This window comes from Podarcis cretensis, assembly GCF_951804945.1.
Source record: "Podarcis cretensis genome assembly, chromosome: 2".
Classification (NCBI taxonomy): Eukaryota; Metazoa; Chordata; class Lepidosauria; order Squamata; family Lacertidae; genus Podarcis; species Podarcis cretensis.
The window spans coordinates 21,871,714-21,895,149 of NC_137171.1; the positions used below are offsets into that span (position 1 = coordinate 21,871,714).

General features: G+C 46.5%; 1 protein-coding gene and 1 long non-coding RNA gene across 2 annotated transcripts; one reads left to right on the forward strand and one right to left on the reverse strand.

Annotated features, from left to right (window-relative positions):
* Positions 1-3,728: 3,728 nt before the first annotated feature.
* LOC307210051 (transmembrane protein 198-like) lies at positions 3,729-22,165 on the forward strand. The gene is made up of 5 exons (XM_079965627.1): positions 3,729-3,901; positions 10,264-10,501; positions 15,038-15,613; positions 19,073-19,221; positions 20,599-22,165. Exons 2-5 carry the CDS (start codon positions 10,321-10,323, stop codon positions 20,743-20,745), a joined length of 1,053 nt encoding a protein of 350 aa, XP_079821753.1. The 5' UTR covers positions 3,729-3,901; positions 10,264-10,320; the 3' UTR covers positions 20,746-22,165.
* On the reverse strand, positions 13,125-13,955 carry LOC307210179. The gene is made up of 2 exons (XR_013835907.1): positions 13,894-13,955; positions 13,125-13,525 (listed from the first exon to the last, which is right to left on the reverse strand). It is a non-coding gene; the product is annotated as an uncharacterized lncRNA (long non-coding RNA).
* Positions 22,166-23,436: the final 1,271 nt, after the last annotated feature.

Sequence of the window (23,436 nt, forward strand, 5' to 3'; positions counted from 1 at the left end):
GCTCTCCATTCTAACCCACCAGCAGCAAACAGAACAGCAGCAGGGAGCTGGTCATGGGTGACCCAGCCACTGTGGGACAACCCCTCCTCCTAGGATCATGCGCCTAGTATTACGAGTACCGGGCCCTATGGGCCTTGGGTGCTGAGAGTTGCCTCCGACACAAAGCCCCCTCTGTTTGCTCCAGCCAGGGCCTGAGAGAATCCAGTGTGCCTCCGAGGAAGGCGGGGGCAGAGAGCACATTGTTTGGAGACTTGCAGGAGATCGCAACATTTGGACATTATTACCCGTCTCCCGGGGGGGGGGGGGAGGAGAAGCAAGTGAAAAATCAGCACCGAGGAGGCCCCGATTCTGTCTGCGGTGGAGGAAAAAACAGAGAAGCTTATGGCACCTTAAAGATCAACACATTTATTACGGACTCGAATCCGCAAGAAGCTCATGCCCTAATGTTAATCTTTCAGAGGCCGATCAGAAGATTCTTTGTCCGTTTTGCCGCAAAAGATTAATATGGCTGCTGTCCCCTGTGGAAATTAAAGGAATGAGGCCGTGGTGGTCTAGGGGAGGCTCTGTAAGAGTCTGGAGCGCCTAAAGGGAATGAGAGACTAGTGGATCAGCGTGACTGGAAGCTAATAAGGAAAGCAGCAGAGATTAGTGATTGGAGGTGGTGTCGTGGTACACAAAGTGGTTCAGCTTCTACCTTTTATTGGGAGAAAGCTGTGCAACTCAGAAGCATCCTACTCTCACCAGAGCAATTCCATACTGAAAGGCATCCTTTACTTTTTTGGGTTCTTTGCTCTAAGGCTTCCTCTTTTGTCCAGTCAGATTCCCTTTCCCTTCACCCTGAGACCAACTTGGGAGCCACTCTTGAAAAGTTTCCTGGGGCATGGCTTTGAAAGGAGAGCAGAGAAAATGGGGGACTGGTACAGGGGTGAATCAAATTTTGGATCCCAAATAGGTTATATAAGCTCTGGCTTGGAAGAAATGAACTTTCCAAAGACCTGGGTATTTATTTTTTTTACTCATTTATTTATTGCTTTGATGTTGGGATACTTCAAAGGCAACTCTCCAACCCAAGCTTCTGTTGGCTTCTGCCTATATTCTGTACAATACCCAGAATTGGACTGGATCCTAATGCTCTGCTCTACGCATTTCCCCAAAGAGAAAAAAGTCCCATGGACAGTTTGACTGGCTTAGTTTCCTTGGATATGAGCACTTTGGCGACTTCTGATGTCTTTGTATTCTTTGCTTTATTCACAAATATACAAGCATAGCCTGCTGGAAGCAAGACTCTCCAGAGGGCAACCATGTTAGTCTGTTGCAGCAAAAACAACTAAGAGTAGATTATTTGTTGTTTCTGGATGCAAATAGACTCCTACCGGCAGCAACCAAAATGCAGATAAGAGTCTCAGGTTCCCAGAGAGTTTGTTTTAGCTCCCCAAGGTGGCAACAGCTTAAACTCTTTGCTCTCAGCCAGAGTCAAAGGATGACACTGTCTCTAAACCAGTGTCCTTGAACCGTAGGCTGTTGGGACTACATCTCCCATCTCCCTTGACCATTGGCTAAGCTGGCTCTGGATGATGGGGGCTGTAATCTAACAACATCGGGCGGCCTAAGATTGAAGAACACTGGTCTAAGCTGTGGCCCTTTCCCCTTCTACTTGGTGCATAGTGTCACATTTCCAAAACATCTTGGGTATTGTATCCCAATGACTGGAGGGAGAGTTCCAGCTATCAAGGAATATTACTGTTATTTTCCTAAAGCCTACGGCCACACACAGATTGCTTCAAAGCAGTCACCAAGACAGCCCCAACTCCTAACACCGGTTTGCAGTGCAAGGGGGTTCCTGCTTTGCCTTGGCAGGACTCAACTGCATTGAGCCTGGCTCAACCAAGGATGAGAAAATCTTGCTGGCAGGTGACATGAGGCCACTGGCAGTATCTCAGAGGCTGCAGCAATATTACCAGTCTCTCTCTCTCTCCTCCTTAGTGTTGGAAGGAATCAAGAGAGGAGAGAACCAACCTCCCAAAAAGACATATGGACCAACAGTTGAGTATTCTTTCCTGGCCGGGTGGGCGAGCTTCTGATCACTGATGGTCAGGGCAGGAAGAAGCCAAGCCTCCACTGCTCGTTAAGTTCCTCCTGCAGTGACAAAGGGGCTGATGCTAATTCAAAATGTTCTGTTGTTGAGACCATCTGCTCTTGTCCTCCCTAGTTGTCACTGTTGGAAAGGGCAGCGCTGTACTGATAGCAGGATCTGGGGCATGGAAAAGGAGGTGGGGCTTACTTGAATTCAAACAGCAGAGCCAGCGAATAGGACCCTAGAATCAGCCCTTCCCCCACCCCCTGCCCCAATTTCCCACCTAGCTTCTGGCTAGGAGTGGCATCCAGCAGGTTAGACTAAGTAGAGTTTTCCCCCCATGCATTCTATGAAAAGTACTTTTTATTTTTCTTTGTGTTATGTGCTGCGCATCTGAAAACATTTGTGCAGGAGAAGAGGAGGAGGAGGGGGTCATTTTCAAATCAAATGTTAACTTTGGCCCATGCTTTTTTTTTAAAAAAAAACACAACACATCTGTACAAGACCAGATGTGGAAAAACCAATGTTGCAGCTTTGGCATCGCACGAGAAAAGGCCTCGGGACTCGGTACGTTTGGGCGGTTCGTGAGCTAGCGCAGCCGCATAGCTGGCCCATCTCCCAGCCAGGAAGCAGGCTGATTCTCTGCTGGGGGCTCCAGCCCTCTTGAGGAACAACCCCCCCCCCCCGTCTGTCCACTCCACACCCCGGCCCATCCTGCTCCAGTTGCTGGCTGGGCTTCAGACACCTGCTTGGCCAGCTGTCCGGCTAACAAGCCTGCGAAGAAAGTCTTCTGCTGCTTGACATGCCCACTACCAGCATTCCTGGAGGAGCTAAGGCTAGCGAGCCTAGGACCGGGCAGGGCCAAAGCCTAGGCCTTGGGGCTGGAACACAGCAACCGGCATGTCTTCTGTGTCCTGGCTCCGTTGGTTAAAGCATGGTGCCCATCATGCCAAGGTTGCAGGTTCGATCCCCTGCATATTCCTGCATTGCAGGGGTTTGGATGAGATCGGTCCACAGGGTCTCTTCCAACTCTACAATTCTCCCACCTTTCGAAAGGGCCCAATGGCGGGAAGGAGAGATTGCAAAGCTCACAACATCCCCCAAAAGCCCAGCTTGGGGGGGGGGGAGGTGATTCAAAGAGTGAGGCTGCTGGAGGCCCCCAGGATTCCTCCCCCTCCCTGCCGTGCAACAGTTGGCCCCATAGAAGCCCCCACAAGGCCGCTTTCCCCGCGCACAGATAAGTCTAAATTGCTCCTTTCTCTGCAGGACAATCATACCATTCTCTGCAACTGGAAGGAACCAACCCTTCTTGCCCCCAAAGAGAGAGGGGGTGGGGGGAATAGACCATTCTTTTCCAGTCGCGGCTTTCCGCGGATTCAAGAGCCCAGTTTCTCTTTTCTCGCTCTTCCTGCTACCCCCCCCCCCTTTTTTTTTTTTTGCCAGAAACATGGAGAAGGAGGCGGCAGTTAGTTTCTCCTTTCTTTCTGGAGACCCCATTCTGTTCTCCCTCGGGTCGCCCAGCTTCTCCGCTGGCCCCGCCCAGCGCTTGATGAGGTCACTCTTCAGCTGTCGGGGGGGGGGAGGAGATTATTTTGCCCCGAGTTTTTTGAACTGGAGGAAAGGGGGGCTAAAATCGGGGGTGGGGTCTGTGCGGGGGAGAGAGAAGTGGAGGAGGAGGAGATTTGATCTTTTATTTAGGCACCTCTTTTGCATGCTCTTTCAGATCCCAACAGTTACTCTCCGGAGTGGGTGGAGCTGGTGGATGGGATGGTTCTTTTACAAACCAGTCCCGTCTATATGCGGTGGTGGGAACCCTGCTCTGGACTGGTAAGTTATATCGACCAAGCGGCTTATGTACTTTTCTTTTCCGGTGATGTGGAATGGAAATCGGGACTCCCTTAATGCTCGGCGTTAAAGCTCCAAGGGCGGTTGTCTCGCGCGTCCGCCCAGCCCCTCCAAAGTCAGTATAGTTTTTTGTTTGTGTCTGTGCGTGCGCGCTTCGAAAATAATGTTTTTTGGGGGAATGTTGTCTTTGCCAACTTGGAAAGTTGGCTGGAATTCAGATCGGGGTGACTGGAGGGAGGTGACTGATCTCTGAACGAGATTTAAGATGGGTAAAGGGGGGGGAGGCAGACCAGCAACAATTCTCTCCTCCCAGTGTCCGGATTATTCTGCGAGCTTCCGTAGAATGCATTCCTCAATTTAATATTTGGGAAGCTTTTACCACCGAGTTCAGAAAAGAAAAGAACGAGGGCCAAGCAGTGTGAGCCTCCTCCTACCACTGTCCGTGATTTGATTGCTTTATTTTTTATTTTTATGACTCTCTCCAGCACTTCTTCAGCAATCCTCAGAACTTTGTTGCGAGCCCTAAATTTTAGGGATTGCTTGCTAAGCTTTCCACCCACCTCCCAGATTCCCAGCTGTGTCCTTTCTTCCCTCCCTCTGAGCTCAAGCAAGCTAATGGTATTCTAAACTGATTCTTGTTCTCTGATCCCAAAGGGAATATTTCCGTTAAACTCAGCACCGTTTTCCTGTCTGGGAGTCAAGCCATGGCTGGGGCGGTTTGGGGGGGGGGAGACATATGGGGAGGAGACAGCAGCACCTCTGTAGCCAAAATTGTATATACACATGCAAATAGCCAGGATTTCGGGACCCACTGGTTCAGCTGCCGTCCTCAACGTGGCACACGTGCGTGAGTGGAATATTGCGTGTGAAAATGCTGTGTGTGTGTGTGTGATGGGAGCAAATATATTCAGGGAGTTTGACTAAGTTTTGATCTGAACCAGGGTTCAGCCCTGAAACTGGGGCAAGGTCATCATATTATACATACAGATGATAGTAAAGAAAAAATGCTTCTGCATATTTGCAGAGTGTTTTCCCCTTTAACTACCCTCCGCTCACCCAAATTAATGCCGCCTTCCCTCGCGTCCCCTTAAAGGAGAGATGGGCTATAGCTTTCAGCAGATGAGCTCTGACACCCTTTCTGACACACATCCTGAAAGTTCAAAAACAAGGCTGCAGCCCTATATATACTTTCCTGGAAATAACTCTTCTCTATAGATGTCTCTAGCATTGTGCTGCTTAATGCCATTTTTTTTTTGCAGGGGAATTCTCACTTAATAACTGGCACAAGAGTTTCATGCAATTTCCTATGTGAAGTTACTGTGTACCATGTATAACCAAACACCGTGCGTACCACCCCTCTGTCAATCGTCGTTTCCCAATCCACACAATTTGATAGGCGTCTGTTTATGATAATCACACCTGGCTCTCCCCATGTGGGTTTGGTGTTGTTTTTCTGCAACGAAATGCGTATGACTCAAAGGTACTGTCCTTTGAATTGCATTAAGTTATCTGCTTTAGCCATCCTGTCACATTTAAGATGATTTTTAAAAAGTGGAATTTTAAAATCACTTCAATGCACATTAGTGACTGAGAATACTGAAAGGAGTGGCGAGAATGATAGAATAATGGAATCAAGTGTAATCTTTGGTTGATGGTATAACAGAATTGCAACCTACAATTAATTACTCATGGCTAGCTGAGTCTGCTTCATCACCTTGCGCAGGTGAGAGGCATTCTTTGTGAATACATCTCCTGCTTCTTATGTAACTGTGATCCCTTCCTCTCACGACTACCTTGTAATATTTCATTGCCCTGTTGTAAAAACTGGACTAGACTAAAGGCCCTTCAAGTGGAGTCTTACGTTCTTACAGGTTTTACGTTTGTTGAATTTGTGTACAATGGTACCTCGGGTTACAGACGCTTCAGGTCACAGACTCCGCTAACCCAGAAATAGTACCTCAGGTTAAGAACTTTGCTTCAGGATAAGAACAGAAATGCAGCAGCGGTGCAGCGGCAGCAGGCCCCATTAGCTAAAGTGGTGCTTCAGGTTAAGAACAGCTTCAGGTTAAGAACAGACCTCTGGAACGAATTAAGTACTTAACCTGAGGTACGACTGTATTGCTTTCCACAAAGTCCCCAAGTGATTTATGATAATAAAATGCACTAATAAAAACAGGTAAACGTATTGAAACATAACATGAAAACATCCAATCATTAGTGCTGCTGAGAAAACAACAATGTATTTGCTTGGAGCTAAAACAAAGACAAAGTTGGTGCGCGGTGGTCCTCTTTGGAGAGAGCATTCTATAGATGGGGAGGCTACTGCAGAAAGACCACTCTCTCGTTCCCATCATCTGGACCTTCCTTGGAGGTGGCATACAGAGAAGGGCCTCAGATGACCATTCTGGGATCTGGGCAGGTTCTTATGAGGAAAGCTGAACATTTATGTACAGGAGTCCTGAACCATATAAAGAAGTGGTCAACCAGATGCCTTTTTGAAGCCCACAATCAGGGCAACAGCAATCTTCCCATTTGTGATTTTCAGCAACAAGCAAAGAGAATGAAAGTCCCTCTGGGTTGCTCAACCAGATGCCTATAGGAAGCCCAGGGGGCAACAGCACTTTCTGGTTGCTATTCTCCTGGTACTCGGAAGCCCCCTGCAGATGTTGCAGAGAGCCACTATGAGCAGTAGCCACTTACCTTCCATGAATTTGTCTAATTCTCATTTAGAGGTGCTCAGGCACCTTTCTTCAAGGTCCTGGGTACATATGACAGAACTAGGGACAACATTTGAGGAGCATCACTGTGCAGCTCAGTGTCTGGCTGTCCTGTGCCCTCCACCCAAAGGTCTGCACCCAGGATAAATGTTCCACTTGTCTTCTGCATTGACTTTGGGTGAAAGTGTCCCCCCCACACACACCCCCAGCATTCCTGCTGGCCATCAGTCTCCTTGCCAGCTTTACTGGTTATTTTAGAGGCCACTCCATCAAAGTATTACACAAAGGGAACAGTGGCTGGGTGTAGGCAAAGTCGCCAACTTTTAACTGTAGAACACAACACTCCACAGAAATCAGGAAATTTGTTGTCATGTTCTCAGGGAGACTGGGATGCTCTGAATGATGGGGCATTTCTTGGAGAAAGGGGGCACTTGGCAACCCTACTGACAGGGAAGTCTTGGGGCCTGCCTAGATTTCCTTGCCTTTCACCCAGGGCCTGTACGAAAAATGATGGATACCTTCTCCCTTGAAGTTGGGAAAAGAGCCCAGAAGTTCTGGCACCTAGTTCTGTCTCTTGCTCCAATTCACTAGGTTTCCCCTTCCCCTTCAGAGCTGGGAATAGGACCTAGAAGCCATGGCTGGTGACCAAGTTTAATAGTTGTTGAATTTAGATGTAATTGTTGACTTCCACCTCTTTGTGTCTCTTGACAGCCCCCAAACTACCCCCTTTCATCTCTCCCTGGTGCAAGGGGAGGGGGTTAAAGGTTGTATGTGCAAGCTTTGGCTTGGATTGTATGTGACGGATGCCAGATTGGGGGAGAGAGGGGAGGAATAATCCGTTGCCAATTCCATCTGGGTGTTTTGGGGGGTGGGAATGGAGATTAGTTATGCTTTCCACCACTTGGGTCATGTGAACAGCTTAACCCTTGGGGAGCGGGAAAGGGGGATAGGAAATGAGGTGGGCAGGGCCTAGTGGACATAATAAGAAGAGCCTACTGGATCAGGCCAATGGCCCATCTAGTCCAGCATCCTGTTCTCATCATGGCCAGCCAGATGCCAGTGGGAAACTCATGGGCAGGATTTGAGCACAGGAGCCCTCGGCCCACGTGTGATTTCCATCAACTGGTATTCAGAGACATACAGTGGTACCTTGGGTTAAGTACTTAATTCGTTCCGGAGGTCCGTACTTAACCTGAAACTGTTCTTAACCTGAAGCACCACTTTAGCTAATGGGGCCTCCTGCTGCTGCTGCCGCACCACCGGAGCACGATTTCTGTTCTCATCCTGAAGCAAAGTTCTTAACCCGAGGTACTATTTCTGGGTTAGCGGAGTTTGTAACCTGAAGCGTATGTAACCTGAAGCGTATGTAACCCGAGGTACCACTGTACTGCCTTTGACAGTGTAGGGAAACCCTCCTCAGAGCCAGCGTGGTGTAGTGGTTAAGAGCGGTAGTCTTGTAATCTGGGGAACCGGGTTCGCGTCTCCGCTCCTCCACCTTGGGCTAGTCACACTTCTCTGAAGTCTCTTAGCCCCACTCACCTCACAGAGTGTTTGTTGAGGGGGAGGAAGGGAAAGGAGAATGTTAGCCACCTTGAGACTCCTTAGGGTAGTGATAAAGCGAGATATCAAATCCAAACTCTTCTTTTTCTTCAGCTTTTGCCAACTTTTCATTCTTAATCACTTTAAAGGCTGCTCTGCCATCTTGTTTATTTCAAGCACCAACAGAACAAGAGTTTGGACTTGATATCCTGCCTTTCACTCCCCTTAAGGAGTCTCAAAGCGGCTAACAATCAGCCTGGTTCCATCCCAGTACAAGTAGAGCCCATTCCTTTTGGCTTCCAGGACCTCACAACTACATTTCCCCGTGTCATTGGTGCCAGTTTGCCAAATGATCGCAGACTACCGCACTATGTAGGTGATGGGCAACATCCACAACCTTCACATCAGGCAGTAGGGCTGGGCGATATAATAATAATGATAATAGTAATAGTAATTATTATTATTATTATTATTATTATTATTATTATTTTATTTTATTTATTCCCCGCCCTCCCACCAGTAAAATTACAGTAAAAACATAATGGGGGGGGCAATTTAAAATACAGGTTAAAATGCAATTTAAAATGCAGCCTCATTTTAAAAGTAGCCCTTAGATCAAAACCATAAGGGGAGGGAAACATAACGGTCAGACTGAGTCCAAACCAAAGGCCAGGCGGAACAGCTCTGTCTTGCAGGCCATGCAGAAAAATGTCAAGTCCCGTAGGGCCCTAGTCTCTTGTGGCAGAGCGTTCCATCAAGTTGGGGCCAGTACTGAAAAGGCCCTGGCCCTAGTTGAGACCAATCTAACCACCTTGCGACTTGGGACCTCCAAAATGTTGTCATTTGTGGACCTAAAGGTCCTCTTTGAGGCATACCAGGAGAGGCAGTACCGTAGGTATGTGGGTCCTATATCGTCCAGAACTGGTTTGATGTCCATATCACGATATCGGTTTCATAATTTTTGACCTGGTAATATACCATGAATCATGATGTGTGTGTGCGTGCTAAAATCACAGTGTGGGAAAACCATGAAGTCAGCCAATGCCTCTTCATAGCTTCATCCTTGTTTCATACATTGCGATATATCAGTATATTGCAATGTTTAGCTGGTGATATATCACGAAGCTGAAAACCAGATATTGCCCAGCCCTACCAGGCAGGCATTTTACTCTGCAGTCTGTATGCCCATCACACACCTGTTTATGTTCTTAATGACCACCAGGATCCCTCCACCCACTAAAGAAGTATGCTCAACACAAAAAAGCTCCTCTTTCTCTCTCTTTACCATAAGTAATCATATACGCTTAAATTTATGTCTCTGTTCCTTTACCTGTCTTCCCCCTAAACTGAGAAGCTTAAGTGTTGCTTCCCCCCTTGATTGCTTTGATTTCCTATTTCTTACCTTTTCTAGCTCTAGGGAGGAGACACTGGGGGACTATTGATCAGTTTCACTCCTGGTTCAGAGCCAGTAACTTAGATTTATTCAATAAGCAAATATGTGGTTATATTCTTATGTGTAGTGGAATTACCCTGTTCTTGAGGTTTGGGCTGAGGAGTGCTGGGAGGGACAACAGAAATCTCTCTTCCTCCGCCTCCCAAAATAAATTTCTTTAGTGACAGAGGTGCAGTCACAAATGTAATATTATAATCCTAATTTGTATCTCTGAGGAATATTTCTACCTATACGTACTGGGCAGTTGGCATCTTTTTATTATGTTTTCTCACACATTTTAGCATCATTTTGATGCCCTAATGTGTGTTCCCTTGTTATGCTGTGCTCTTTTTTCTCTAATCGTATAACTGCCCCTAAACAAAAATACCTGGCGGGGTTTGTGGCTCCGTTTCAGCTGTGCCACCACAGCTCTTTCCCCCCCACGCTCTCATCGGACATTCTTTGCACTGCTATCCTCCTCCAGCCCCATCTCTCAATCTTCCCCCAGGCTTCCTAAAGGATTTAGATCTCTGATGGCCCCTGCTGTGTTCCTGTAGGAAGAGGAGTTGGTTGGTTATGGGTTTTTCTAAAATGCTCAAGTCAGGGGCATTTGGTATTCTTCAAGCTGAAGGTAAACCTCTCTCCCTCTCTTGCAGGCTGTCCCTCCCGCTTGGATGGCTCTTGAAAGCTGAGCTGCATCCCGGCTGACCAGCATGGACCCGACTCCGCTGCTTCCAGTTACTCCTGACCCCCGGGGCTTTAATGAGGGGGTAACAGAGCCCAGTGATCCTGCCTCCGATCCCTGCGCCCTCCTTTCCGAAAGGCACTATGAGGTGATTCCCTGTGTGATCTGTGGCCTCTGCTGCATTTTTGGAGTTGTTTATTGCTGCTTTGGTGAGTAGAAAGGGGAAAGAGGCAGTTCTGTCTCTGAGCCCATCTCAAACGTCACTTCTCTTTCCTTTTTCCTCTGTTCCTAATGGGTTGTTTACATGCACCAGGGATAGTGGTTGGTGCCAGGGCCAGATTTAGGTTTGATGAGTCCCTAAGCAACTGAAGGCAATGGGGCCCTTTATATGTCCAGCTGTCCTTTGTCAACAACAAATTGCCGCTGTTTTTTTGTGTTGACTATATGCTGCATATGCCCATTACTTACATCATAGGAGCCTACACAACACAAAACACTGTTGCTGTATGTAGGTTTTATGTTATTTGTTTTTATCTTATATTTTGGAAAAGTACATCCAGGTTTTTTTCCCTTTCAATTTTTTTGGGCCCCCAAGAGAGTGGGGCCCTAAGCTATAGCTTGTTTAGCTTATACATAAATCTGGCACAGGTTGGCACCATCTTGAAGTACCTATTACATCATAACATAAAGCACATGTGTTTCCTGCGTACTCAAAACAGCTTCTTTACATCCAAATGCTCGTGTGTGTGTGTGTGTGTGTGTGTGTGTGTGTTTAGTAGCTTGTTCCTGGAATTGCTTGGGAGTTCTAAGACACCAAAAAAGCCAGTGCTGTTTTGAAAAGTTTGGTCTGCCATCTTGATTCAAAATGTCATCTGATTGTATTCAAACACACGCAGAGACCTGTTCCTTCGTTTTGAGAATCATCGTGCAAAATTGGGCGGCGGCATCTTAAGTGGTGTCTGAATACACAGCCAATGAACAACTTTCCAAAATTCTGTGTAGGGTTTTTTTTAATGCCATGCGCAGCCCCTTTGCTGTGCCTCCAGGAAAAAGTAAATAAAAAATTAGCTGAATAAAGCGCCAGGGTTCAAATCCCCACTTAGCCGTGAAGTTGACTGGGTAGCCCTGGGCCAGTCGCTGTCTCTCAGCCTGGCCTACCTCACAGGGTTGTTGTGAGGATAAAATAGGGAGGGGAGAACTATGTACCCCACCTTGAGCTCTTTGGGGGAAATGTGGGATATAAATGTAAGAAAATAATAATAATACAATAACAGTTTGAAGGAAAGCCGGAAGACTCCATTGTTTTCCAGCATTTAAAAGTTGCCCTTTTAAGTCACCTGAAAGTATTAAGCGCATGACGGAAGAATGAACAGGAGCAAGCCTACATAAGCAATGTTGTATCTGTTTCCAAGCAAGAAGACGACTGATGCTCTAATGGCCATACAGTGGTACCTCGGGTTAAGTACTTAATTCGTTCCAGAGGTCCGTTCTTAACCTGAAATTGTTCTTAACCTGAAGCACCACTTTAGCTAATGGGGCCTCCTGCTGCTGCAGCTGCTGCGCAGCCGCTGCACGATTTCTGTTCTCATCCTGTATGTAACCTGAAGTGTATGTAACCCGAAGTACCACTGTATAAGCATACTGAAGGCAGTATGCTCTATAACTGTATACAGTGGTACCTCAGGTTACATACGGTTCAGGTTACATACGCTTCAGGTTAAAGACTCCGCTAACCCAGAAATAGTGCTTCAGGTTAAGAAATTTGCTCCAGGATGAGAACAGAAATCGCGCAGCGGCAGCGGGAGGCCCCATTACCTAAAGTGGTGCTTCAGGTTAAGTACAGTTTCAGGTTAAGAACGGACCTCTGGAACGAATTAAGTACTCAACCTGAGGTACCACTGTAGATCTGAGGTGTGTGTGTGTGTGTGTGTGTGTGTGTGTGTGTACATACAGTGCTTTTTTCTGGGGGGATGCAGGGGTACACATACCCCTAAACATTTTGTGAATCTAACTTTGAGGGGCAGTATTTCAATATGAGTAGGAAAATGAGAGAACCCCTAAACATTTTTTTTATAGAAAAAAAGCCCTCTGTTAGCCAACCTGAACTTTGCAAGGGAGATAGAAAGCAGAGTCTATTGTGGACTTATAAGTGATGACTTATTTGGAACCTAACTCTGTAGGCTGAACAAGACCATATATTAAGAGTCTTAAATGATCCTGTCACATGTACTGACTGACTTGGGCATTTTAGCCTTCGAAGAGTGAGGAACGACGGGGGAGGGGGAGAAGAGGGTTATAATTTTTCATTTTCTTTTTCATTTTTTTTTAAATGCTGGGGGAATCAGAGTTGTGTTTTCTTTAAAAAGTCAGAAATTCCACCTCTTCTTCCCTGCCACCCTGCAAAAATTCCTCTCAGCCCATGTTTTGAATTACATGAAATAGCCAAGCTAATAAGAACTGTGTGTCCTCCATACATGACCTATTTCAAAAAGCAACAAGCAACAAGTTGTCCTCCAGTAATTGTGATAACAGTCAGTCTGCGTCATAAAACTTTTATTTCTTGATGTTTACAGAAGAACTATTTCCCTACCTCCCCCCCCAAAAAAAACAAGGTAGCTTTTCTTGCCATGTTACATAAGAGATTCTTAAGAGATTCTAGCTTAACCATAATGAGAATTTAGATGCAACCTTTTTTCAGTAGCCCCTGTCTCGGAATATCCTATTGACGAAATATAGCCTCCCCCTTTTCAAAGATTTCCTCTGCTAAACTTGGTGTGTGCAGAAGCCCCCAGATTTCGTCTAGGACATCTTCCTTAAAAAAATATTTTAAAATTAATACTTTTCAGGTTTATACATTTCACTGATTTTACAATCATTTTGACATTTCAAAACTCAACTTCTTTCCTCCTCTTTCTGCGGTTCCTTAAATTTATTTTTAATATCTTCTGCATATCCAAATTAACTTAATTTGCTCACTTATTCATATTCTTTAAATATATACTCTTATGAAACTGCAGGTTATTACAATAATCCTGCCGATGCTTTTATCTGTTTACAGTTTATCTGTAAATATTCAACAAACCATTTCCATTCTTTTATAAAAAGCTTGTTATCTTGATTTCTTATTCTTCCGGTAAGTTTTGCCATTTCTGCATATTCCATAAGTTTTTGTATCCATTCTTCCTTTGCTGGGACTTCTGCTTCTTTCCATTTTGGGGCAAGTAACATTCTTGCTGGGACGCGGGTGGCGCTGTGGGTAAAACCTCAGTGCCTAGGACTTGCCGATCTTATGGTCGGCGGTTCGAATCCCCGCGGCGGGGTGAGCTCCCGTCTTTCAGTCCCAGCTCCTGCCCACCTAGCAGTTCGAAAGCACCCCTAAGTACAAGTAGATAAATAGGTACCGCTTTATAGCGGGAACGTAAACGGCATTTCCGTGTGCTGCGCTGGTGCCGGCTCGCCGGAGCAGCTTTGTCACGCTGGCCACGTGACCCGGAAGTGTCTCTGGACAGCGCTGACCCCTGGCCTCTTAAGTGAGATGGGCGCACAACCCTAGAGTCGGACACGACTGGCCCGTACGGACAGGGGTACCTTTACCTTTAACATTCTTGCTGCTATAGTAGCATACATGAATAAGTTTCTATACAGTTTAGGTAGTTCTGTCCCTATTAATTCCCAAAAGAAAAGCTTCTGGGGTTTATTTTAAGCAAACATTATTTTAAACATCCTTTTCATTTCATTTTATATCATTTCCTAGCAAGCCTTAACCCAGGCATGTCCAAAGTCCGTTTCGGGGACTAATCTGGCCTGCCAGTTGATTTAATCCAGCCCTTGTGGCAGTATATATCCTAGGGTAAAATCCTTTTAAAAAGCACAACAACTTTGGGGTAAAATAATGGATGTTCACTTCATCAAATCTGGCCCTCTTTGAAAAAAGTTTGGGCACCCTTGCCTTAACCTTACTACAGGACCAGCTAAAGACTTCTGTGACTTCAAAGAAGAATGGGAACCTTTTTCAATCTATTTAAAAAGACAACAAAATGAACTGGACTGCTTGGCAGGTTTTGAATAAACATACACAAATTAATTGGGTTAATATGATGGATGGATAATATAAGGACGTATACAATTTTATAATATGCTGAAAAATATAGGAAATGAGAAATCAGAGAGAGGAGTTGAGCAAAGTCCTGGGGGGCAGGGAGGGAGGGTTTGTTGGGGAGGTGGGAAGGGGAAAAACAATGAAGATGATTTTTATTGTTGATTTGTTATGGCCTCGGTCCAGTATACCTGAAGGAGCATTTCCACCACCATCGTTCTGACCGGACACTGAGGTCCAGCGCCGAGGGACTTCTGGAGGTTCCCTTACTGAGAGAAGCCAGGTTACAGGGAACCAGGCAGAGGGCCTTCTCGGTAGTGGCACCCGCCCTGTGGAACGCCCTCCCACCAGATGTCAAAGAGAAAAATAACTACCAAACTTTTAGAAGACATCTAAAGGCAGCCCTGTTTAGGGAAGCTTTTAATGTTTAATAGGTTATTGTATTTTAGTGTTTTGTTGGAAGCTGCCCAGTTGGGCGGGGTATAAATAATAAATATTATTATTATTATTATTATTATTATTATTATTATTATTTTGAATTTGTTAATATTTTTTTTAAAAAAAACAACCTTACTACAGGACCACCACATATGATAAAAAGAACCTTATTTCTCCCCTCTGCTAAACCTGGCCCTCTTTCTGTTGCCAGGTTACCGCTGTTTCAAAGCCATCATGTTCCTCTCTGGCCTGCTCTTCGGCTCGGCCGTCATCTTCCTGCTTTGCTACAAAGAGCGCATCTTGGACACGCAGCTGAGCCTGGAAGTCAGCGCGGGGATTGCCCTGGGCATCGGCGTCCTCTGCGGCTTAGTCACGATGCTGGTGCACTCGGTTGGCTTGTTCCTGACAGGGCTCCTCCTCGGCTTGTTCCTGGCGACGGCTGGACTGGTGGCCACGGAGCCTCTGTGCCAGCTGCCGAGCGCCTGGGTGCCCGCCGGCTCGCTGCTGGGATCAGCCCTCTTGGGTGCCGTCTTGGCCTTGCGCTGGCAGAAGGCCCTGACGGTGGTCTCCACGGCGGTGTTTGGGGGCGCCGTGCTGACCCTCTGCTTGGACTACGCTGTGGAGAACTTGGCGCTGGGCCACCACGTGTACGACCGCCTCCGCCTGGCTCCCCCTTCCCCGCTGTGCTGGTGTGGCTGGGCTGTGCTGGCCACGTGGCCCATCCTGGCCTTGATGGGAATGCTGCTGCAGTGGAGAGTGACCGCAGAGGGCTTCTCTCACACAGATGGTGAGTGGATGGCTTTAGGACCATGCCGACGGAGGGGAGAAGGTCCAGTTGTACTGGGCAGGGGGCATTCATGGCAACCTGCCTGGGACCCCCCCCTCAAAAATTATAGTGTACAGTGGTACCTCGGGTTACGTACGCTCAGGTTACAGACTCCGCTAACCCAGAAATAGTACCTCGGTTTAAGAACTCTGCTTCAGGATGAGAACAGAAATCATGCAGCGGCGTCTCAGCGGCAGCAGGAGGCCCCATTAGCTAAAGTGGTGCTTCAGGTTAAGAACAGTTTCAGGTTAGGAATGGACCTCCAGAACGAACTAAGTACTTAACCCGAGGTACCACTGTAGTACCTCGGGTTAAGAACTTTGCTTCAGGATGAGAACAGAAATCATGCAATGGCGTCACAGCGGCAGCAGGAGGCACCATTAGCTAAAGTAGTGCTTCAGGTTAAGAACAGTTTCAGGTTAAGAACGGACCTCCGGAACGAATTAAGTACTTAATCCGAGGTACAACTGTGTTTACTTTTATTTTTATGTGTTTTGGCTTGATGTTATGTTATTAATATAAAAAGGTAAAGGTAAAGGTACCCCTGCCCGTACGGGCCAGTCTTGACAGACTCTGGGGTTGTGCGCCCATCTCACTTAAGAGGCCAGGGGCCAGCGCTGTCCGGAGACACTTCCGGGTCACGTGGCCAGCGTGACATCGCTGCTCTGGCGAGCCAGAGCCGCACACGGAAACGCCGTTTACCTTCCCGCTGGTAAGCGGTCCCTATTTATCTACTTGCACCCGGAGGTGCTTTCGAACTGCTAGGTTGGCAGGCGCTGGGACCGAGCAGCGGGAGCGCACCCCGCCGCAGGGATTTGAACCGCCGACCTTTCAATCGGCAAGTCCTAGGCGCTGAGGCTTTAACCCACAGCGCCACCTGCGTCCCAGATAGCAAAGTGGGTGAAAAGAGAAACATACCAGAAGCGGAAGTTGGGAGAAGCTCTAGAGGGGAGGGAGGGAGGAATATATAATATATGTTAAGAAATTGAGATTTATGTAATGAATGAAAAAGAAAAATGAATCAAATGTTTAAAAAAAATTGGAGGAGGGCCTGTACCTGCCTACCTCCTGCCCAACGAAATGTGGCCCATTTTTGTAAGAAACTTTAGTAGCAGACAGTGTGCGAGATTCGCCAGGCAGATTTTGCACCCGACCTAGTGAAGATGTTTGGGTGCCAAGATGGTGCCTGACATCTCCACCTTTTGAGGATCATTGGCTCTGGACTAGTTTCACACACTTAACTCCCCATCCTGTGGAATTCTCTCAGTTATATTTTTATCTGCGCAATCAGAATAAATTTCTGGAACCAAAATGCGTTTTCTGTGCATCCTCAGCAGGAGCAGTCGCGACAAAGGAAAAAGAGGTTGCATACATGTGGACTGTCCCTGGATCAAGTGACTTTTCTCCTTTAAATTCTCAAAAGTTCTTAACCTAGCTCAAGGTTGTCACTAGCCAGACATTTAACCGAGAATCAATAATAATAATAATAATAATAATAATAATAATAATAATAATAAATTTAATTTATACCCCGCCCTCCCCAGCCAAGACCGGGCTCAGGGCGGCTAACACCAAATATAAAACAATTGATTGAAATACAACTTAAAAACAAGATTAAAATACAACATTAAAATGCAGCCTCATTTCAGCAGAAACTCAAAAACTTTTTTGGGGATGAAAATGTCAAATCTTCACCAAGGCTAACTATCCAGACTGGTCCTACGTGGGCCAGAAAAAAGCCAGGGAAGTCCCCAAGTAGGAGTTCCGTCACAGAAGGAAAAAGGAAAAAAGAAAGAGGGGGAGGGGATCAAGTTGATTCCAAGCCAAAAGGCCAGGTGGAATAACTCTGTCTTACAGGCCCTGCGGAAAGAAATCAGATCCTGCAGGGCCCTGGTCTCATGAGGCAGAGCGTTCCACCAGGCCGGAGCCAGTGTTGAGAAGGCCCTGCCTCTGGTTGAGGCTAATCTGACCTCACAGTCCATCATTTGAAAATAAAAAAAGAATTTGGAGCCGTCTTGCCCCAAAATGGCAACTAGACATTCCGTTTTGGTGACTGTAACCTTGGTTTAAGGAGCCATTTGGCACCTAGCTCATATATCTGACTTTCTAATTCTGGTGGTGGAGGGAAAGTTGATAAGCGGCAGAGTGCCAACAGTCATAGAGAGACAGGGAGGTGTGCTGCACAGTTAATCACTTTTTCTTCTGTCCTTCCTTGTCCCCAAAGGCCTCGTGCAAATCATTTCTCAGTTGTATGACATGGAGTGTTGAGTGTGTCAAACAAGGACTAGGGAGACCCAGTTTAAATCCCCAATCGGCCCAGAAAGCTCACTGGGTGATCTTACTTTCTCTTGGCGTGGCAGTAAGATTGGGGTTGGAGAAGAGGATGAGAGCCAAGAACAGCCCTCTGAGCTACATGGATGAAGGGTCTGGTAAAAACGTAGTAAATTAATAAATACTACTACTACTACTACTAAATACAGTGGTACCTCTGGTCAAGTTCTTAACCTGAAACTGTTCTTAACCTGAAAGCACAACTTTAGCTAATGGGGCCTCCTGCTGCTGCCGGAGCACAATTTCTGTTCTCATTCTGCAGCAAAGTTCTTAACCTGAAGCACTATTTCTGGGTTAGCGTAGTCTGTAACCTGAAGCGTATGTAACCTGAGGTACCACTGTAGTAGTAGCAGAGGTTTGGGACACGAAGGAAGGTTTGCTTCGCAAGACGAAAAAACCGCTATACGAAGAGCCTCACGGAACAGATTAATTTCGTCTTGCGAGGCGCCACTGTATTATTACTACCTCGGGTTAAGAACTTAATTCATTCTGGAGGTCTGTTCTTAACCTGAAACTGTTCTTAACCTGAAGCACCACTTTAGCTAATGGGGCCTCCCGCTGCTGCTGCTGCTGCGCCGCCGGAACACGATTTCTGTTCTCATCCTGAAGCAAAGTTCTTAACCCGAGGTACTATTTCTGGGTTAGCGGAGTCTGTAACCTGAAGCGTCTGTAACCTGTACTTTCTTTCCCCCATGACTGTATATATATATATATATATAGGTAAAGGTAAAGGTACCCCTGCCCGTACGGGCCAGTCTTGACAGACTCTGGGGTTGTGCGCCCATCTCACTTAAGAGGCCAGGGGCCAGCGCTGTCCGGAGACACTTCCGGGTCACGTGGCCAGCGTGACATCGCTGCTCTGGCCAGAGCCAGAGCCAGAGCCGCACACGGAAACGCCGTTTACCTTCCCGCTGGTAAGCGGTCCCTATTTATCTACTTGCACCCGGAGGTGCTTTCGAACTGCTAGGTTGGCAGGCGATATATATATATAGAGAGAGAGAAATGCACATACGTATAAATTTGTATTTATAAACTAGCCTTCTTAGGAGTAGTCTCCCTCTGCTTTCTCACACCTCTTCTCTTGCTCAGTGGTCCTGAATCGGCGCCAGAAGCAGCTGCAGCTCTTACGGATCCGGCAGCGCGAAGCCAAGAAGAGGCAGAGCCAGCTTCCTCAGGATGGCTCGTACCGGCATAAGCCCAGCGCTGTCAAGCGCTGTGCAGGAGATGTCCTTGCACCGGTGAGTGGCTGAAAGAGTTCCTGTCACAAATGTTCACGATCTTAACTCTTGGCCCCCATTTGCAACATGCAGTGCCAAACCCACCATCCCAACTGCGTCGTCACCTTCAGAATGCCCCTTTGGCCTTTCCCTGGCATCTTCTCAATCCCCTGGAGCAGGTGTGGGGGAACTTTTTCACCATCTAGCTGTTCCTCAATTCCCCAACAAGCATGGCTAATGGCCGCCAGGGATGAAGGGAACTGAAAAGGTTCCCCATTAGGGTGGTTCATAAAAAACTTTTTTTAAAATATGCCTGCTCCAAAGGTCTTATCTCACTACACTAGGGATTATATACCTATACAGTGGTGCCCCGCAAGACGAATGCCTCGCAAGACGGAAAACTCGCTAGACAAAAGAGTTTTCCGTTTTGGAGGCGCTTCGCAAAACGAATTTCCTATGGGCTTGCTTAGCAAGACGAAAATGTCTTGCGAGTTCTTGCGGGGGGGTTTTCCTCCCCCCCCCTTTTTCTAAGCTGATAAGCCGCTAAAAGCCGCTAAACCGCTAATAGCGCTAATCCGCTAAGCCGTCAATGGGCTTGCTTCGCAAGACGAAAAAACCACTAGACGAAGAGACTCGCGGAACGGATTCTTTTCATCTTGCGAGGCACCACTGTATCTGAAATTTCATGCATATCAGTTAATATCTTGACCCTGCTCCACAAAAATAGCTGTTTAAATTGGCTGTTTCCCTGTGTCGTGAAGGCTGAAATTTCAATATTAACTGATATGCATGAAATTCCAGATATAGCTACACAAGACCTTTGGAGCAGGCATTTTTTTTAAAAAAATGGATTTTTTTATGAACCGCCCTATGCCCCATGTCTATTCTGCAGCCAGCCAATGGGAGTGTGGACCATCACTCCTTTGCACACATCTCCTATGTCCCTTCCACCCTTTACATTTATAATCGGTGGCATAGTGTGGGTTGCCAGGGCCCGGGGCCGCACGAGATGGGAGAGAGGGAAACACATGAATGGTCAACTGCCTAACCGTGTCTGCATCACCCAGGAGATCGCAGCCACAGAGAAAAGAGATGTTCTATTGTCCAGAGAGGTTGGTTCCTGGTTTGCATGGAGAAGCCGGTTTCAATGGAGCCCAGCGATGGAAGTGCGCAGCTGTATTGAGGCAGCACTTGGTTTCGAAACTTTGTGCCCTAACAATTTTGCAACCGCCTCTGTGGCCCTGCCCCATGCTACGCCACTGTTTATAACTGAGCATACGGCAGGTTCTTTGTCAATGTGGATTGGCTCCTAATGGAGGTGTGTGGGGAGGGGTTAATATGTCGTTCCCCTTTCCCAGTTCACGCACTGACATTCCATTCTTTTTCTCCACCCCAAAGAGTTATATTCAGAGCCTGCGCGACCGCCAGCAACTGGGAACTGGTACTTCGCTGAGCAACCTGAGTGCCAGTGCTCACACCACTGTGGATCTGGATTACAACTCTGGCTCGACTGTTCCCCTCACCACGCCCCGTGGCTGCCTCTGAAGGAAACGGTTTCTACTTCCGCCTGTGCCTTAAGCAGGGACATAGCACAACTCTGCCCTCACTGGGGGGTCTGAATATTTTTGTCCCGTGCAGTCGCTTGACTGATATGCAAGCACCCTCAGCTAGCCTGCTATATATATATTTTTTTAAATGTTCAAAAGCAGGCAGTTTCCTTTCCTTTGAGGGGAACTTGAGGCCAACAATGTGACTGAATCAAAGTAGCAGGAAAGAAGGGATGTTTTTAAATAGAAAAACAACAACACTATTAATTTATTCCCAATTAAGTCAAGTGAAGGAAACAAGCCATCTTCCTCTGCAGGGTATCTACAGCTGCCTTCAAAAGCTATGCTGCAATGAACTGGTTCCCTCTTAAGGTGGCTGTCCTTAACTTTGAAGCTAGTATAGTATCTGTCCTCTGTGGGCTCAGTTAAGCCATAGACACCCCCTCTTTGGGGGGATGAAGGGGTTTATTTGCCCTAGAGGTCTAGAACTAGCAACAGGGTACTTTAATTACCTTTTGGCTTAGATGAACAGCCCTATTTTACCTCGGGGATAAAATAGCTAGGGGGTAACTTGAAATCTTCGCACCACAGGTTGGTGAGGTAAATGGTTCTGATCCATGGTGCTTTTCACAACATTTTGCTTTTTTTTGTACGTGGGTCAGATGGCAGAATCTTGTGAGTAGAGTCACTATTCAATTATCATTTCCCTAGGGCAGTTTGGCTTGCCGATACAACGTGCGTAGGGAACGTTTGGACCGTCCAAAGTTATTTGAACTACATCTCCCTTCATAGCAAACATGGTCAATGGCCTATCAAGGGATATGGGGAGTTGTAGTTCAGAAACACCTGAAGGCCTGAAAGTGTCCCACACCAGGGTTTTATAAGAAGGGAAAATTGTGTTTTTCTCTTCCCAGCGCCCATCAAACTCAAAAGTTACTTTCCCAGATCCTGTTCAGTCATTCATAAAATGATTATGTTATGAGAGGGATAGCAGAGTTTGCAATATGGCCCACCTTCCCGTTCGAATGGCTATAAGTGTGTAAGGGAAGAATTCCCCCAAAGGGCTCTAATTATCATCCAAAGTGCCTTTTCTCGTCTATACAGAGCCTTACCTGCACTGAAGTGGCTTTCAGTTTAACCTGACTGTGGTGCTTTTTGAAAACACGTAGAGAAGGATTTAAAACCATTCTTTTTTAAAAAGAGAGAGAGAGAGAGCTTGAACTCTAAACTGTAGGCTAACCACCCAGGTTTCAATTCCTAAACTATTAATCCGAATTCAGTGAGTACACAGTGGGTTTGAATCCTGGTCAAGAGACCTGTTTTGTTATAGCAGATTGTTTCCTGTGGATATTTTTTGTTGTTACTGTTTTTATAACTTCTGCTTATAATACTTAACACTGATACATTTGTGCTATGCAGTCTATCTCTATAATCACTTGGGTCACACTATAAAGAGGTTGGAGTTGGGTGAAATGGGGGGGGAGAGAAAATGGGGTGCAGCGGGGGTCAGAGCACAGATGTGTACACACATCAGATCCAGCGGATTGGATCCTTTTGAAACTATAATTTTCTCATGGATTTCTAATCACATCTCTCTCTATCATTGACTGAACTGTAGAAATCACCCATTTTTACAGAGCAGCCTGTAAAACCATGGATCTGAGACATAAAGCCTTTTTTTAAAGGGCTCTCCCTCAAAATTACAAAAATTATTGATTGCCCCCTGTATGCAAAAGAAAGTGGGGGGGCTGGTTCTTACTCCATTGACATCCACAGTCACACACTGCATTATTTTGACTCTCTTTCTGCCCGGGTCCAAATACTGCTGCTGGGCAGTTGTGTGCATCTGCATGTAATATCATACAATCTGCCTAGCAGAAATAAAAGGTTCTGGTGTCCAGATCACAAAAGTTAAAAAGCAGACAAGCCGTTACCAGCCTGAGACTTGGGCTGCATTAGAAATAATTTTGCTGTTGCCAAACTTTCTATTCTAATGCCCGATGATCTCATCGAAAGTTAGCTCTTTCCCCTTTCAGAAATGTTTGCCTCAGATGTATTAAACTTAGGTTTACTGCTTTGCTGTCACAATTTGAATACAGACTGGAACTTTATATATATATATATATATAAAATAATCTCATCTCATCTGAACTGCTGGGGGCATGGCACTAACCTCAGTGTTTCCTGAATTCCCAGTAATTAAAGTACACTTTCACAGTGTGATAGCAAAGGGTGCCACCCCTTTTAATTACTTTGTTGTTCCGAGCGCATCTCTTGACCAGACGGACCTGTAACCTTGCCTTCTCGTGCTGTGCTGAGCCAGTGACATTTGTGACGGAATGACTGCATCACCGACTGGAGGTAGAATAGAAAGGTGCGAAGCCAGGGCCTTGAAGCACGCAGATACATGGTGTGCAGCCTCCTTTGTGGAGGAGTGTCTTGGGCTCATAAAAGCATTTGTTCCTTGTGGCATAGTGGTGTCCCCAGGTCTACCGTGTGGGAAAGACTGTCCCAGCAGGTTGAGGGCCTGACATGCTTATGGCGCATGGGGTTCTCTTCAAAATACAGGAAAGCCCACCAGCTGCTTCTGAGGACAGGGAGGCGAAGAAACTGGTTTTGTCATCCCCCCATCAACCTGCTTTCTGTGATTTGGAGGAGTCTGTTGCTGTGACTGCTGCAGACATACAGT

Excerpts from the sequence above, each read along its gene's own strand:
- LOC307210051 (XM_079965627.1), top strand. The coding sequence starts at position 10,321 with ATGGACCCGACTCCGCTGCTTCCAGTTACTCCTGACCCCCGGGGCTTT. Across the intron at positions 10,502-15,037 it reads AGTTGTTTATTGCTGCTTTG|GTTACCGCTGTTTCAAAGCC; the intron begins GTGAGTAGAAAG and ends TTCTGTTGCCAG. Across the intron at positions 19,222-20,598 it reads CAGGAGATGTCCTTGCACCG|AGTTATATTCAGAGCCTGCG; the intron begins GTGAGTGGCTGA and ends TCCACCCCAAAG.